Source organism: Parus major, chromosome 12 (genome assembly GCF_001522545.3).
Source record: "Parus major isolate Abel chromosome 12, Parus_major1.1, whole genome shotgun sequence".
Lineage (NCBI taxonomy): Eukaryota > Metazoa > Chordata > Aves > Passeriformes > Paridae > Parus > Parus major.
Window position 1 is genome coordinate 6531431 of NC_031781.1, and position 17311 is coordinate 6548741.

General features: G+C 45.2%; 2 protein-coding genes across 3 annotated transcripts in view; both read left to right on the forward strand.

Annotated features, from left to right (window-relative positions):
* The window catches only part of FANCD2 (FA complementation group D2), a 35839-nt gene extending 20951 nt beyond the window's left edge, over positions 1 to 14888 (forward strand). For both annotated transcript variants that reach the window (XM_015640861.3, XM_015640860.3), the window contains exons 28-44: positions 826 to 935; positions 1147 to 1293; positions 2402 to 2518; positions 3391 to 3519; positions 3726 to 3841; positions 5353 to 5466; positions 6018 to 6145; positions 7453 to 7552; positions 8279 to 8401; positions 9142 to 9235; positions 9789 to 9860; positions 10699 to 10737; positions 11181 to 11255; positions 11444 to 11518; positions 13947 to 14093; positions 14607 to 14690; positions 14778 to 14888. In XM_015640861.3, the coding sequence (XP_015496347.1) occupies positions 826 to 935; positions 1147 to 1293; positions 2402 to 2518; positions 3391 to 3519; positions 3726 to 3841; positions 5353 to 5466; positions 6018 to 6145; positions 7453 to 7552; positions 8279 to 8401; positions 9142 to 9235; positions 9789 to 9860; positions 10699 to 10737; positions 11181 to 11255; positions 11444 to 11518; positions 13947 to 14093; positions 14607 to 14690; positions 14778 to 14864 (1757 nt within the window). In that variant the 3' untranslated portion in view covers positions 14865 to 14888. The remainder of the gene's footprint in view (positions 1 to 825; positions 936 to 1146; positions 1294 to 2401; positions 2519 to 3390; positions 3520 to 3725; positions 3842 to 5352; positions 5467 to 6017; positions 6146 to 7452; positions 7553 to 8278; positions 8402 to 9141; positions 9236 to 9788; positions 9861 to 10698; positions 10738 to 11180; positions 11256 to 11443; positions 11519 to 13946; positions 14094 to 14606; positions 14691 to 14777) is intronic.
* On the forward strand, positions 14888 to 17310 carry BRK1 (BRICK1 subunit of SCAR/WAVE actin nucleating complex). The gene is made up of 3 exons (XM_015640870.3): positions 14888 to 15040; positions 15125 to 15207; positions 15285 to 17310. The coding sequence occupies exons 1-3, from the start codon at positions 14923 to 14925 to the stop codon at positions 15309 to 15311; spliced, it is 228 nt and encodes a 75-aa protein (XP_015496356.1). The 5' UTR covers positions 14888 to 14922; the 3' UTR covers positions 15312 to 17310.
* Position 17311: the final 1 nt, after the last annotated feature.

Here is a 17311-nt window from a genome sequence, read left to right on the forward strand (position 1 = left end):
CACTAAATTTTTGCCAATGACTATCCAGCTGGAAATTTTACCTCATCAACTGCCGTTGCAGCTGAAGTGGAGATGGGAAAATATCCTACACCAAACAGGTGTTGGATAGTCTGTCTCCTTGGGAAAGCTGATGCATAGCATTTAACAGTGAAAATCCAGGGCTTTCATTGATTGCTTTCACCTACTAAAGTACTTTCTGCAGCAGTAAGTTCTGTCTTTGATGGGTTTGTGGCATCCTCTGGTACTGAGTCTGGCTTGAGCTGCTTTGCAAACCCCTGAGCTTTAGGTTGTACTTAACCAATGTCCTGGGAACCTTGTCATGGCTCTGCTGCACAAGGAAATCCTGCATCCTTTCCCATTGCTACCTCCCACAGAGAAGACACAGAACTTGCCTCTCAGTTTTCAAGCTGAATGGGATTTGCTTTGTTCTTCCTGTCTCTAGTTCTGTTTCTAGATTAGCATTTCCTGAGAACAAGTCTGCCTTAAGCCAAAGTGGACAAAAATTCACATTCTGTTCAATGAGGACAACTGGTGGAGGCCACAGACCAGAATGCCTTTCCCTCCTGTGCCAGACCCATTGTGCAGGGTCTGGGCCTGTCGTGTAGGAGTGTGTGGGAGGCAGAAGGAAAGTTTTCACTGTGTTCTGCTGACAAAAGGAGCATCCATCACTTTAGATACTGTATTTTGAAGGAGCACTTCATCTATAGACCTGTGCTCCATGCTTTCTTAGTGCTGATTGAAGTCCAGCCTGTGCTGGCTGCAAGTGCTGCCTAGTGCTGAGCACAGTGTCTAGCCTTGGATTCTGAAGTTGCTTTTCTGTTTAAGGAAGAAAAAAGAAGGCTGATGGCAGCAAAGCTGGCTCTGCAGATCGTTCTCAAGCAGATGACAGTTCTGAGGGAAACCAGCCTGATACCGAGCTCTCTGAGCTGGACAAGGTAGGTGTACAGTCCTGGGGACTTGCGAGGAAGACACAACAGGGAAGATGCCTTAGAAGCATAAACAAAAGCTTTGGGATAGAGGGGTTGTTCATTCCAAAGTTAAGTTAATTGCAGTCAGTGGTTCAGTTTTGCTTTCTGGCACCTGCCTCCCATCAGAATTTTATAAATCGTCTCTCCAGAGGCCACTCTCCTGCAATTTCCTTTTCAGACTGCTGCTGATAGAGAGGCAGGAAATCCCCTGGCACAGCTGCAGAGCTATCGCCCGTACTTCCGAGAGCTGGACCTTGAGGTGTTCACTGTGCTGCTTTGTGGGCTGCTCACAAAGTCTGTCCTGGACACAGAGATGCACACAGAGGTGAGTGGGGCAGCCTGAAACCCACACTGATGAGGCTTTGTGTAATGGCCTCTCTCAGAGGCTTTGGCCTCTCTGTTCCACTGAAGTGCACCACAGGTTAGTGTTAAGATGAGTTGGTCCAGGGCTGTGAGCTGGGGACCAGGAGAGCATTTCTCCCAGGAGAGCATTCAAGGTACTGAGAAAAAGAGGACTTTACTGAGGAGAGCAGACATGTCATATAGTAATGTTAAAAACAAATTAATGTAAATATTGCATAAAACATGAAATATATTGTATAACATGTATAAACCTAATGGAAAGAAAGGGGCTTTAATATTGAGCACAGGTAAGATACAGGGTGGTAAATACACTGAGTGCTGTCTGTCAAAAAGAACCTCTGACATAAAGTAAAGCCTGTCTTGAAAAAACTCAAGTTTCTCAAGGCATCAGGAGATGATAAACAACACAAATGTAGGATTTGAGTCATGAAGGTGCTCTCAGTGAGCAGGGTGCCGTGTATCATCTGTGAGCTTGTAAAATCTGCATTGCTATGGCTGTGGAAAATAGAAGTGCTTCATTTTGTTACCCTCTTTGTAGGCAGGCTGACTCCATCTGGAGTCTCATTTTGTCAGACTACAGTAAATTAATAAAATGTGAAAGGGCCATGGCAGGCTGCAGCACAGCCTGGTGTGCCCTTGCAGACAGCTGTCTCTGTGCATGCAGGTCACAGGCCAACTGGAAGACTGTTTGACAAGTCTCTTGGGCTATGTGGCGTTATTTCAAAATACTTCTTGACTTACTCAGTTGGTGAATTTTGTGACTCTCTAGGCTTAAACCTCTTTTTATCTTTAGGAGCTTATTTTCAATGTATATAGATCTGTTCTTTCTCAGTTATTAAGTTGTACTGACATTGCCCCAGCTGTTTATGGCACCAGGATGGCTTCTTGCTTTGAGTAACCAGAACCAGTGCCCCATTCCTGCCATGGGGTAGCCATAAAACCAAATATTTACCAAGTAAGTCCCTCCTGAGGTTAACTAGTCCAGGAATAACTGGAAACAGGGTAAGCTTGAGCTTCAAGGCACTACTGCTATATCTGGGTCCTGGGATTGACTATTCTTTTAATTGCAGGCTCGTGAAGTTGTGCAGCTGGGGCCTGCTGAGCTTTGCTTCCTTCTGGATGACCTGTGCTGGAAGCTGGAACATGCACTGCCCTCGGGCTCCACCAGGAGGGTGCCCTTTCCAAAGGCAAGAACAGCAGCAGGCGATGGGTCCAGGCCTGGGCTGAGGCAGAACACATCAGGGCTTCCAGGCCTTTCCTGAGAAATGTTTCTCAGAATTATTTTCACTTGTTAGTTAAATGGAAGTGTGATACCCAGCTGTGTGCCAGAGCAGCACTTGCTCTTTCAAAAGACTTGTTTATGGTGTGCTTGCTGAAGTGTTTGCAGCATCTGGTTCTCTGCATGTCTCAGGAAAGGGTATTTAACTGAGGGAATTTTGTAGCCTCAAAACTCAAGTGACCTTTTTCCTAGCCCTCCCTGGGCAGACTGACTGTGCTGTTTAAAGTTAGCCAGGCCAGATGGCTGCAGCAGCCAGCAGAAGCTGCTGCATCCTTGTTTCTGCTTTTTCTGCATTACATGCCCCCCCTGAGAGCAGGGACTCCTTGCTAATGACTTCAGGAGGAAAGTAAACACATGTCCCATTGCATTAAACTGAGAAATGCACTGCAACTGGATGGGCTCCTCATATTCAATGTTCTGTCTCCTTGGCTTTCTACCTATCTTAAGTCCCACATGCAGAGACTGTTTTCTCTTAGTGTTTGAGTAAAGTTTTGAATTCTCTGATCTGATTTAGGTTGGAAAAAAAGGTTTTTTCCAACCTAAATGATTCTATAAGAGAGCTGTGTGTCACATCAGTTTTATCTTTTTAGTCAAATGTTATCCCTTTGTCTGAGTTGGTGGTGCTTGTTCAGCAGAAGCCAACTTTGCTACCCTGTGACCATTCCTGACCCTGTATGGCATCAGGAATTGCACTGCTTGGCAGCAGTCGAAGATGTAGCAATTGAAGTTATTCTCAAGAGAGGCTAATGAAGCAACTTTAATCTTTTGGGTTTGCTGCAGGAAAGAGGCAACAAGGATGTTGGTTTTTCCCACCTGTGTCAGAGATCTCCCAAGGAAGTTGCTATGTTTGTGGTTGATCTACTCAAGCCATTGTGTAAGCACATGGAGAACATGCATAACTACTTTCAGGTGAGTAAATTTTTTGACCAGCAATTTTGACCAGAAAAACTCTCAAATTTTGTCTCCTGTAAAGATACTTTTCATTTTGTTTGGGGGAAAAAGAGTCACTTTGTTTTTTTTCAGGTTTTTTAAACATGGAATTTATGGAAATGGATTCATGTACCATTATCTTTGTTTGGGATAGTGTCTAATGAATTATTTGTTCTGTATTAAAGGCAGCTGTACAAAATCAGGGTGCAGAAGATGAACCAGAAGTGAACATCCAGGAGCACCAGCTGATGTCCTCTTGCTACCAACTGCTGTTACTGACTTTTCGCTCCTTATTTGCTTGGTGAGTTTAAAAGAAAAGTCCTTAGTTGTACCCATTTATTGCTTCTTCTTCATGTTTCTTTTCTTTAAAGTGTTTGCACCCTGCCAAAGGCCTGTCAGCCATGAAAAACAGCCCACTGCAGTGGGTTGGAGGCTTCTAAGGACTTCTTAGTTAAGCTAGGATTCATTGCCTGATTCTGAGCTATGCTAAAGCTGTAGGTGATGAAGCACTGAACTGGGTAGAATTCAACCAATGGGCTTTTGGGTCAAGATCAGCATAACAGGCATACTGACACATCTAGCTGTACAATTTCCAGTCTGCCTAGGGATCTTGGAATTTCTTACCCATCCTTTCCCATTTCCTTCCCCTCATCCTTTGATAATTTCTCACTGCCTGAATCTTGAGTGATGGAAGAATTTCTTTTGGCTGTGGGAAAGGATGAATATATAGTTCACTGTCAATAAGTCAGTGCTGTTGATGCATTCAAGCTGGATTAATAAATGCCCAACTCAGAAATGGTGGTGCAGCCTGCAGACTTCTGCATCTGCTAATATAATCCAGGATAGTATAAAAGTTTCTTTCTAAATCACAATGTAGATTTGCATGTGGAAAGCATTTTACCTTTGTTGTACTTCATGAACAGTAGTAACTGCACAAAAAGGGAGGTCTGAGGTCTGCCTCCTGTTGACCTCTACTGGAGCCTCAGGGCCCCCCCCCCCCAGTCCACTCCTGACCATTCTCAAATTTGTCATTTCCTTTTTAGCCAATGTGAATGTTGGTTGTTCCTGAGTCCACCTATTTTGTAAATCAAAGAACCTGGTCAGTTTTGTACCAGACAACTCAAGATCAGTTTTGCCGTCCAGTGTAAAATCTGTTTTGCTGTAGATCAGACAGCCATATATTGGGGTGAGCTGTTCAGCCACTAAAATTCAACAACCAAATTACAGCTCTTTTCACATTTGTTTAGTTAAGACCTCACATTACCAGTTGTTAATTAACTTGTGTAGTACAGGTGCATTTGAGCATTACCGTTGTCGAGTCAACCTGTTCAGTCTGTAGAATTGGAATGTGGATGTAGTTGATTATTTCTAGCATACATACCCTCACAGACACTGGGAGTTCAGAGAAATAATGAAGATCTCCAGAGTTTTCCCCCCATTAGGCTCCTACCTGTTGTTCAGCAGGTGACCCATGATCAGTGCATTTGCACAGCAACTGTCATTTCACATCCTTTGTTTTAGGTCTGCACAGCTTTGGCTTAGTCTGTATGGACCTCCACTTCTGGGAAATGGCCTCTCCTCACCAAGTTAGATCTGCAGTCTAACTGAAAAGTTAATATTATTTGTTCTCAACAAATATATTTTTTCCCACTGAGTTTTCAATTTTTTGTGTCCCTTTATAACTTTCATATGGCAGGGCTTGTATTGAGTAGGATCTTCTCTATTTTTCATCTTGCCAAATAGGCTTAGATATGCATTTGCATCTGATACTTCTTCTAATCTGATGATGAACTGGATTTTTTTCTCCCTTAGGAATGGTTTTGCTCAGCATGAAAATGCTGAGTTGCTGAGGTCAGCTCTCCAGGTGCTTGCAGACAGGCTAAAGCCAGGAGAGACAGAGTTTCTTCTTCTTGAGGAACTGATAAGGTAGAATCTATATTTCACAAGGTTTGAAATTAACAAATTTCAGGGATTTTTCCCTGTTTTGTGTGGGCATTATGGATAAGTGTATGTTTGGGAGCTCTCAAAGACTACACTCACTTCAAACAGAGCTTTGTATTTAATTGAATTGAGTGTAGTCAAACCTCATTAAAGGAGTAAAAAATGTAAAATATGCATGAATCTGTGGATCTCATTTGTATGCTATTTGAGACAAGGAGATTAGTAGGATTCACAGACGGAATCTCCTATGTTCTGGAGATTTAAAATGCTTACAGGTGCACCAGACAAAAGCAATATATAAAGCTGTTGTTAGACTCAAAGTGGTTGTGACTTAAGAGAATTTTCTCAATGACTGAATTCCTGTGTATTAGTGGCTGATCACCCGTTCTTCAGAAGGTCACTGCCAGAGATAAAACACTGGGATATGGAGACCCTGGATCTGAGATGGTCTAATGCTTCCTTTTTATTTATTTATGTGTCTGAGACATTACCCTGTCTACACTGTTTTTACCTCTTCCCTTTCCTGTCATCCCCAGTGAGAGTTTTCAGTACCTCCTGAATTTCCAGCAGAGTGTTCCCAGCTTCCACTGTGCCTATATCCTCACTCAGCTCCTGATTGCTGTAGCTGAGAAACCCATGTCTGGCTGGAAGAAGGAGAAAATGGGTAATGTGTGAAGAGTTGCTCATCTCAGATGAATTTTTGTGTGGTCTTTTGCCTTTTAAGGGAGAGGTTTCCCTTCACATCCTGGTAATCTTACTGGGTGAACAGTCCTAGCAATTAATAAAAGGAACAGCAGTAAATATATTGGGCCCTCTTTGGGATTTGTTCTGTTGTGCCTCAGTCACATTCAGACAGACAGACTCCAGCTCTCTCAGCTGGTGTTTTTAAAAATCAGATCTTCACAACTTTTAGGAGTTCTAAGCATGAGCCTGCTGTTCAGTGTTGATACCAGTTTAATGGAGGTGAGTGATCATAGACTTGATCTGACTTCCTACTGTAAGTACAGATGTCTGTGACAGCTCATTACCAAAAATTATGGAAATGAGCTGCAAATACAGCTGTTGCTCCAGGGCAGAGAAAGAAAAACTTGTAAATTCTTAGTGCCATGCAACAAATGTTTTCAGTTAAGAAAGCTTCTCTCATGGATTAGGACCCATTATTTAAGATAAACAGCAGGTAAAGAACAGATATGGTTGCAGGGAATATGTAAGAAAACTACTTGATCTCCACTTCAGCACACACTGAAATAAAGATTCCAGACTGTTGTCTCTCTCAGCCATTCCTTGGTACTAAAACACCTCAAGAATTCATCTTTTTCCAATCCACATAGCCACATGGAATTGTAAGTTCCCTCCTTAAAGACAATTTTAATATTTTAAACAGTCCCACACTGGGAGAACGACTGACTGAGCATGGCAGGCAATAACCTATTTAAACTAATAATTTCCTGGTTTTAATCATTTCTGCAAGAGACAAGAGGGTTTGTTAGCAGCTTTGATTTCAGAAATCTGTAGACTTCAAACTTCCCTGTTCATATTTATTATTATAGTACTGTGGCCAAAAGGCCAAGTCACTTGTTATTGGAATTAATTTCTAGAAATGGATACCCTAAGGGTTGCATATGTCCTAATTAGAAACAAATAGATGGCACATGGTAGGAGCTACCAAACAAATAAGGTTTAACTTAAGTTTGTCAGAAGTAGCCAGAAGTGGATCATGGTTCTGATGTGAACAGGTATTGCAGACCAAGAACAGGCTGGATGTGCAAATACTTTGTTACCATGATATGTCCTTGTGGTCTTGCAACTTTTTAGGGAAAATGCATCCTGACTTAGAAAGTTCAGGCACATGAGGGGTGGTAATGTTGTGATCTTTCAAGAAATTATTTTAACACGCTGTTTTTATATGGAAGAAGGATTTTTTTTTTTTTTTTATTCTTCTTTCACTAAATTATCTCTTATGTGTCCCAGCTTCTCTAGCAAAGCAGTTCCTCTGCAGGTCCTGGGTCAAGCCCAGTGGAGACCGAGAGAAGGGCAGCCAGTTCAACAGTGCCCTGCACACCCTGCTCTGGTAAGGTTCAAGCCATTCCCTTAGGCACACCAAGACACTCTTTGTTTTTAGTGATTACTGTTGCTGCAGAGGAATGGCCCCTCTGAATCATAACCTTCATGCTTGTACAGCTTGGCCTAAAGCCCTGTTTCTACACTGTTTCTAAAGCACAGTTTCTTGGTTTGAAGTGTGAAGTCCAACTGAGCACGTTTCCTCATCAGGTCCTTTGTCACTTGTGTCAGGAAGTTCTCATCAATGCTCTCCAGGAGATTCCTGGATTGCTTATGCCCTACTGGGCTGTCTGTCCTTCCAGCAGGTGTCACGGTGGTGAGTCTGCCATGAGGATCAGGGCCTGCAACATGAGGGTACTCTTGGCTGGCTGTAGAAGGTTTTGTTGGCTTGTCCCTGATCCAGGTGGCCTATAGCAGCCAGCCATTTCAATGTCACCCATACTGATTGGGTGTTCTCTCTTATAAAGTGCAATTCCATCTCATCCTCTTCCCAGCCTGTCCTTCCTAAACACTAGAATGAAGGAATATTGAATCCATGTATCTTGCATATCATGGTACCTTTTAATGAGATCACTGTGACAGTTCTAAGTAGTGCTTTGGGCTTCCTGTATGGGATTACCTTTGTCAGAGAAGAGCTTGACAGTTTTAGGCCACATGTTTCAGGTAGGGCAGTGTTCAAGGCCTTGTTGTGTCATTCACAGTATCTACTGATCAGCTATGTTGGTTTTGGATTTAGTGTCTACTTGGAGCACACAGAAAACATCATGAAAGCCATAGAGGAAATCTCCAGTACTGGTGTTCCTGAACTGATGAACTCTGCCAAAGATGGATGTTCTTCTACTTATCCTACCTTAAGCAGGTAATTGTAGCAAGAGAAACTTTGAATTCTCTGATATGCATAATGATAATTTCTGCTTTTAAATGTTTAGTTTTCTTATTTTGTGGCCTGTTGTGATTTCATGTTGGTACTTCGCTGGCTACTCTGAACACTTGTTTTGGCACTATGCAACAGGTAGCATGTGATAGCTTTATGCCAAAATGGAATGTCCTGTGCTTGACATGATGTTTGGTTTATTGCTGTGAGCCATTTTAACTGGAGAATGAACTGCTGACTGTCATCAGATGTGTTGTCTCTGTGCTAGTATGGTGGTATAAGGCACTCCAAAAGTCACCTTCAGAGGCCTTTGGTGGCTGTAGGCAATCTGGGCTGGTATGCAGTGCACAAAAAGATACTCAGGGTGCTTCTGCCCTGTCATAGGAGGTCGGAAGCAGGGATGAAGTTCCTGCACTCTGAAACTTCTAAAATCATCTTATGCTGAAAGCTGCAAGCTGCAAACCTTTCACTGTGCACCCCTACAGCTACAAGGAAATGGTGGTGTCTTAAGTGTCATTCACACTGGGGAAGTGCTAGTGACTTCCCAGGAGTCTCCATCTGTCTGGGCAATTGGGCTAGACCTGTTCATGAGTCCTAGGGCCAATCTGCAATTTCCTGCTGAGAAGGATGCCCAGCTGGGAAACCTTTGAGTTTTCCACATCATTCTTTTGACAGCCTATCAAAATGCTCAGAGCTGACCGTCAGTTTTTTCATTTTCTCCATAGGCAAACATTCCCAGTTTTCTTCAGAGTAATGATGGCTCAGCTGGAGAGTTCAGTGAAAAGCATCCCAGCTGGGAAACCATCAGACTCAAGTGAGGTAGGAAAACGAATACACTGGAATCTGTAAGGGGAAGAAAAATTAAACTGGACTTTTAATATAAAGATGTATAAATTGGAAAGGAATTTAGTTCTGAACTTTGTCTAGGAAATGCGGTCAGACACCTTCATTCATCAATGTATATCAACATTGATATGCAGGGTAACATATAAGTTGCAACTTTTTTTCCTGATTTGCCCCATGTCAAAAATCTAGTAAATCCAACAGAAGCTGCAGCCAGAAAATAGACATTAATCAGCAAAATACTAAACTGTGCAGTTGGTCTGCACACCCATGTGGGAGCACAACGTTATTTTGCAACCAAGAGCTGCTTTGAGAGCAAGGAAGTGAGTTAACTCCTAACACTTAAAGCCACTGATCAGGCTGGAATTCCCATGGAGTGTTTCTGCTGTGATAAATATGCTTGTGGTGAAGCTTTGTTCCTCTGTCTTCAACAACACCAGTGCTTTGGGTACAACAAGTGCTGAAAGCACATCCAGCAAGGTGAGAGGAAATGCACCCTCTTGGGTAATTGTCCCCTTGCATCCCCTAGGTGCAACTGGAGAAGCTGCTGCGCTGGAACATCGCTGTGCGGAATTTCCACATCCTCATTAACTTGGTCAAGGTGAGGTTCTGGTTGTCCTTCTGCCTTTACCTCCAAATTCTCAGTAAGGCCTAGTGCTCCCAGGCTCATGAGCACCGGGGAAAAACATCAAGTGTGACTGACTAGTGGAACACCCTGGTGGTGATAATTTAAGCCAGTTATAATCTGTGCCCAGTCCCACTGGATGAAATATCCCCTTCTGTCAGTTTTGGAGCTGGTTCATTCCGTGCCTCTGAGTGTGATGCTGTTTGGGCTAGAAGGTGATAGGTACAGCTTCACTTTTCTCCTTGCTTAGGTTGATAATTTCTGTTTATTTTATGTATCTGAAGTGATAATTGGCAAGCCCAGGTTTTTCAAGTCCAGGTTTTTCTATACAGCAGCATTCACTGGAGTCCTACCTGTGCTCCAGATGCCTTTGGAGAGCATAAGGGGTAGAGCTGGAGCACTTAGTTCAGTTTAGTCCATAGGAACACCAGGGTTACTTTCACATTATTTTGCCCATCTCAGTTTTGCTTTGTCTATTATGGGATTATTTGCCCATCAGCTGGGCTTGGGTCTCTTGGGTCCCAAACTGTTAAGAACTTTAGAGTCATTGAGATAATTTTGTGCCATCTGCAAAAGATGCACCTTAGATCACTGAACAGCAATCCTGCCAAGGGCTTGCACCTGAGAGTCACAACAGATCATGTGCTTATTGTGGTGTTCCTGATGAAACCTGAGAATAGATGGTGCCTTAGAGCAGGGTTCACACATTCACAGGGGTGTGCCATGAAGGGCTGTTATTAATTGGGTGCTGTGCTTAACATGCTGTTCTTTAGCTTGTAGACTGATCTGACTCTTTTTCTTCTTGTCCATGTAGGTATTTGATAGCAGGCCTGTACTCAGCATCTGCCTGAAGGTAAGCAAAAGTTCAAGATAACTGAAGAAGAGACTAGTTTAAATACCAGATTTTTTGAATCATTGCCTCTAGTGCAGTAGAGTGGGTACTGGACTCTCTGGAAGAAGCAGATAGTGTGTTCCTTACACCTTGCTATACATATATATGTATAGTGATTCTAACATTTTGCGTTTAGTTCAGTTTTATTCCCAGGTAAAATCTGGTGGATAAAACCAGGGATGTGTACAATGATGAGACTTTGTCCTTCTAGCCTCTCTTTGCAGTGATTAAAGTGGGACCCTTTACTGATTCTGTGTATTCCAGTACAGCCTTCACATGAATATAATATTTTTCTAAGCAGGAACAGTCTCTGGGAAGATTGTATCATGATCTCATATGACTTTGCAATGGTTCTTTGAGAAGGAGTTAAAATTTGCATTCTGATATATTTTTCTCTTTTATAGTACGGCCGCCTCTTTGTAGAAGCATTTCTGAAGCTCGCCATGCCTCTCCTGGACCACAGCTTTAAAAAGCACACGGTAATCCTGGGGACAGAACTGGCTGCAACCAGTTGGGAATCATGACTGATACTTCCTGCATACACACATCTTACCTTTATCCCATAACCCTTTGAGAGGATTTCTAGGACTGAGGCTGTTTCAATATTCTTGTTTCCCTATGGAAGAGTTCTTTGAGAGTGATTTTCTGGTCTGCTTATTTATTGCAGGATGATGTGCAGAGTTTGCTGAAAACCTTGCAGCTGAGTACCAGACAACTTCATCACATGTGTGGCCATTCCAAGGTAAGATGAGTTCCAACTGCTGCACACACTCCTGTCCCAAGGATGGTATTATTTCCCTTCCACTGCTTTTCCAGGGCACTGGAAGGTTCTACTTGCATGTTTCCAGCAGTGTCTGTGCAAGCAAAAGCCCTGAGAGAAGGTGAAATAGCCTTGTTTAATGGCCCAAAAGTTGAAGCATTTATTCTGGAAGTGGCTGACTTGGGTGTTAGGTCAGGTTGGAATAATATTTTTTAGCACGGAGGTTCTAGACGTCCTTGGTTGTTGGCAGCTGTAAGGGGTTGTTTCTGAGGACACAAACTAAGACCTTAGAGACCTTGAAAAAGGTACACATGCCAGATTGATAATATAGGAGAAGCTTTGCCAAAGATGAACAGCCTTGTGAGTCATAAGAATCAGCAACAGGAGGTGGATGGGGAAAAGCCCTGCTCAAAGTCCTCTTGTGAGATGGCTTTTATGTTGTGTTGGTAAGGGCAAAGGGAGAAGGAGGATGGTGGTAACAGTCAGTCTGTCTCTGTAGGAGACTTGGGGCAGAGGAATCAAACTGCTTACAGTGTGGAGAGACAAGTGCTTGTTGCAAGAGAGAACCACACAGGACAAGACAGAAAGGAACAAAGCAGCACACATGAAGTTCTGACTCCTAAAAGGTTCATGAACACTTGTCCAAGAAGGGAGCTTTGCCAAAGTAGCTGAAGGGAGAAAACCAGCTACCAGTATGGCTCCCAAGCCAGATTTGCTACCCATTTAGGCCAGAGTTGGCATCAGGAATACAGATATTTAGCTGAAGATGAGAACATGGTATTGCAGCTCTCAGCACAGGGTGAGAATTGGAAGCTGGCACAAACCCTGACAATGCTAAAAAAGTCCTTTTCATGTTTGAAAGTGAAATCCTCATGCCTGCTTTAAAGTCACAATTCACCTTGTAAGCAGGATAACAGCATTGCAGCTTTCCCTGTTATGTTTGCCTTTGCACTTGACCAGCATTTTCAAGTGCTGTGTCCCATGGTCCCTGATAGCACAGAGTGGCAATTAATGAACACCTATGTTCTACCACTTCTCTGGTACAGGTCTCTGTGCCAAATAATTTTGCAAGAATGAGAGGGCAGAAACTGAATCTGGGGCAAGGAAATGTATGCAGTGGATGCTCTGTATTTGTTTGAAGAGGAGTTGACACCAATGTTTGTTAAACCAACCTTGATTTCACTTTCTTAAAACCTCAGGGATGCTTGCTAACCCATAGTGCAGTGAGACCTAAGATTTGTCACTCTCCCTCAATACATGTCTTTAAAGAGCATTAAACAGCAGGCAATAGCAATCAGCTTCACCTGTCATTTCCTAAGTACTTCTCATTTCCCCTTTCACACCAAGCCTCTTTTCTGTTTACATATCTAACCCTGGGCACGTGGACAGTTTCTGGAGACAGGTTTTTGCCAGTGCTGTCCTTTGTTGAGTCTCCAAACTGCCTGCACACAGCTGGGACAGGTTCCAGGGCCCAGGGAGCACTGTGAGTTTTGATTGTGTCACTAGCAAGGGTTCTGCTCATTTGGTTCTGATTAGTGCTGATGATTGCTAGCTCCTGCCTGTTACACAGGCTAGAGAACAGCTTGCTGTTGGTAATCAGTTACCTATTCCCTGTTGGCAGAACTTAAAGCAAAGTGGTTTCCCTCTGCCCAGATATGTTGGAACTCTTCCAAAAAATGCAGGTGACATGAATTTGGAGTACAGCTAATGAGAGCATCTTAATCCCAGAAGATTACAAAGTATTCTCATGAAAGAGGAAAATACTTAGGTACAAAATAATTGTGCAGGTTTTGGCAGGTTGACAGGCTTTCTGGTTTAGCAATGACTGATCTGTACTACAGATTAAAGCCTAGCAGGAGATGCTCACCCAGAGCTAAATCTCTTAGGATACCTGGCATAGTTGCCCTTCCTCTGGTGGTTTTTGCTTACAGCAACTCCATCTGTTCCTCCTGTCCTAGTTCTCCAAAAGCCAGTGCTTCTTTGCTCCAGAAGAACTGGCTTTGGAGATTATAGCACACACACATTCCATGTAAAAAGGAATTGCATGAGGCACCGAGCAAGAAAAGGGGTTGATGGAAGTGGTGTATTTAACACCTTTTTAGTTTTTTCTTTTCTAAGCTTGGGAATTCAGAGGAATTACTAGCTTCTCTCTAGAGTTCATGACAAAAACTGGCTTCTTTTATTCTAATCCAGGTGAATGTGGATATTTGGATTGTTGTAAGAGATCAGTTTAGACAAAGTACTGATCTGAGCTTCATTTTTTTAACAAAAGCTATAATTTGGCCAAGGAGTGATGTCATCTGGGCAAGCTTTGCGGGGTCATGTCCATCCCACCTGATAACCAATGGCTTTTTAACAGCCAGAACACTTAGGCAAGAATCAGTCCTCATCACAATTTACTGTTGCACAGATTCACCAAGACATTGGACTGACCAACCATGTGCCTTTGCTGAAGAAGTCCCTGGAACAATTTGTGTACAGAGTGAAGGCAATGCTGGCATTCAACCATTGCCAGGAGGCCTTCTGGGTTGGCATCCTCAAAAATCGAGATCTTCAGGTGAGAACTGCTGCCCTGCCTGGGGCAATTAAAGTCTGGGAGAGGACAATGCTCATCTTGTCCAGACAAGTCTAACTCTCCCCTTAGGTATAGCTAAAAAGCCAAATTCAGTGTGACTGTAGTACAGTAATGTCTAATTTAAGAGAAGGAAGCATTTTATTTCAAGATTAAGAGTCTGCATCTCTATGCTCTTGCACTGAGGGGTCAGATTTGATAATAATGAATAAGTATGGGGGTTTTTTGGCTGTTCTGTGGCAAGAACTACATGTGCAAGAGGAAAGATATAAAGGCCACTTGAACATCTTCACACACTTTCATGTGTGGCATTAAAAGAAGCCAGTCCTGGCTCTTCGTCTTTCGCTGTAGAAGCAGGACAGTTAAACAAACCTGCTTTTTTTTTAACTGTAAAACTTTTTATTTAAGAAGGCAACAAAATGTCCCTCTCTTCCATCCCACCCTGGCACGCTTTAGCCGCTTCGCGTGCACTCAGTAGAGATCTTGTGTTCAATTTAGGGAGAAGAAATTTTGACTCAGGCCTCTGAGGAGAGGGGCTCGGATGAGGACTCGGAGGACTCGGCGGAAGGCCCGGCTGAGGAGGTACTTCAGGGGCCGCCGGGCTGCGCCTCTCCAAGTCGGGGGAGGGCGGGGGTGCAGCCCCGGCGCTGACAGCGGCCCGTCCCGCAGGGGCCGAGCGACAGCGACACGGACGGCAGCGACGCGGAGGGCGGCGAGGAGCGCGGCGGGGCCGGGCCCTCGGCAGCGCGGCCCTGAGGCGGCGGGCGGGCAGGCGGGGCGCGGCTCCCGCGCAGGCGCGGCGGCGGCGGCGGCCATGTCGGTGCAGGAGGACCCGGTGCAGCGGGAGATCCACCAGGACTGGGCCAACCGCGAGTACATCGAGGTGATCACCAGCTCCATCAAGAAGATAGCGGACTTTCTCAACTCCTTCGGTGAGAGCGCGGGGCGGGGGCTGCGGGCGGGCCGGGCCGGGGCGGTGCGGCGGCCCGCGGTGTCTCACTGCCGCCTCCCCGCAGACATGTCTTGCCGGTCCCGACTGGCCACCCTGAACGAGAAGCTGACGGCGCTGGAGCGAAGGATCGAGTACATCGAGGCCCGGGTGAGCAGCGGGGCAGTGAGCCGGGTGCGGTCCGGACCCGGGGCCGGCCCTGGTTGAGGCTTTTCCTTTTCCCGTAGGTCACCAAGGGGGAGACGCTGACATAGGCCCGGGGCGGCCCCGGCCTCCGCCGCCGGAGCACCGCCGCCCCGCACCCCGCTCGGGGCCCGCCGCCACCGCCGCCGCCTCTGCTCGTGTTGCCAATAAACCGCTGTGCTCCTGCCCTGCCTGCTCTCTGCGTGCCTGCCTGGGGCCGGGCCGCGGGATGCCCGGCTCCCTGCCACCATCCTGGATGTCCAGAGCCTGCCCTTCCATCTGCCTGACCCGCGGGGTTTGGGCACACATTCCTCCCCACGCGTGGGGGCTGTGCCACAGGGACCGCGGGCCAGGCTGTTGTCAGCTCCTGGAGGCACCTGACAAGCCTTTGGGGTGCATTGTGCTCCTGCTGGGATCACAGCAGAAAATCTGGTGATCCCTATGGTCTGGAGGGCGTCTCAGCCTTCACATGCCCACGTGTCAGGGCAGTGTGGGGACAGCAGGCTCACCTGGTGTGGTGCACATGCCGCAGGAGAGGGCCCTTTGCCAGCACCCGGGAAGAGATGTTTCTCCTCTCTGTGAGGCAAGTGGCAAGGAGAAGGAAGTCTCTCAGCCCTTCCCGCCACTCCTTTATTTATCTCTGTTTTTCAGTGGGCATCTAGATCTGCAGATTCACTGCTCATATTTAGGGTTTGTTGGGGAGTCCATGGAATTGGTGTCAGCAACAGTTTTATTGCTTCCCAGCAGGCTTTAAATGTCTTGGTATATTCTCCAACTGTAATCTCAGCTTTTTCATAACGGCACTGTCATGCCTGAAGTGTACAAAGCACCTGAGTTACTTAATGTTTGTTAAATTTTTGAGGCTGTCTGATATCAGCTGGTTCCTTGTTGACATAGGTCCTCCTTCATGCTCACAGTTTTGCTCTCCATAGGAATCTGTTTTCTATTGTTTGAATAAGTGCTCCGCCAGCTTTTCCCTCAGCTCTCATGGTTACTGTCAGGTTGGGCTGCACATCAGGAAGGCTTGGCTGCTTTTGGAACATAGTACCTGTGGAAATGAGTGCTTTGTAGCAGCCCTGCAGTGGAGTGGAACAGCCATGAGTCACTGCCCTTAGGTGTAGGGGCCATAGCAAATTAAATTGTTGTCATATGAAGATTGATAGATGGAAGGAAAGCAGCTCTCTCTTGGCTCCAAGGTGGCTGCTCTGAGGCCCCGGTATATCAGAGGTACTGCCATGGCCCATGCATTGCTTACTGTGGATGTGCTGAAGTCCTGAGATCTCCATGGCTGGAGATAACTCAGTATTTATCTGGAGAAGGCCCTGAACTAATTAGATATTGAAGTTGGCCCTGCATTGAATGGGATAGGGTTGAGGCAGGGACCACCAGATGTTCTTGCCTAAATTACTAAGATTCTTCAGTCCAAAGACTGAATGGGAGACAGGGTACCAAAGGCATCCCTGGGACTGGGTCTGTACTGGGCTAACCTCTTAGCTTGAGAGCCATTGCTTGTTTCTGTTCCCAGCTAGTAGCATGGCGTGTCTCAGATCCCTTCCTGGTCTCATGACTGGCTGTGGTAACAGCTCTTTTTCCTCTGATACCAGGATTTCTCAAAGGAATAGGTTTTGCCACACAGTTGGAGGGATTTGCTGGAATATACCACTCTTCCCAGGATATGTGCTCTCACAGAGCATCAGCACTGTTGATTCAGCCTGTCTGGTTCATCTCCCAGCAGGGATGCTGGGCAGCTCACTGCAGTAGAGTTCTGTCCTTTTCCTTTCAAGGAGTCTTACTAGTTCCCTAAGAGGAGGCAGGTTTTCTGGTTGGGTGCTGCTATTCCAGGCTGTCTCTGGGAGGTGAAGCCTCCTGGTTCTCAGGATGATACTGCTTCCTCCAGCAGCTGCTGTGGGGTGCAGCCTTATAATAGGTGGAGCTTCGATACATTTCATTGTTTTAAATACTGGGGAATTCTGTTTGCCTTTTTTCTTTGTACTGTATTTTGGGTTTTTGTTTTTGTTTTTTTCAGAATATGATGCCCCAGGAACCTATATTAAACTTTTCTGGAGTGGAT

Excerpts from the sequence above, each read along its gene's own strand:
- BRK1 (XM_015640870.3), top strand. The coding sequence starts at position 14,923 with ATGTCGGTGCAGGAGGACCCGGTGCAGCGGGAGATCCACCAGGACTGG. Across the intron at positions 15,041-15,124 it reads GGACTTTCTCAACTCCTTCG|ACATGTCTTGCCGGTCCCGA; the intron begins GTGAGAGCGCGG and ends GCCTCCCCGCAG. Across the intron at positions 15,208-15,284 it reads TCGAGTACATCGAGGCCCGG|GTCACCAAGGGGGAGACGCT; the intron begins GTGAGCAGCGGG and ends CTTTTCCCGTAG.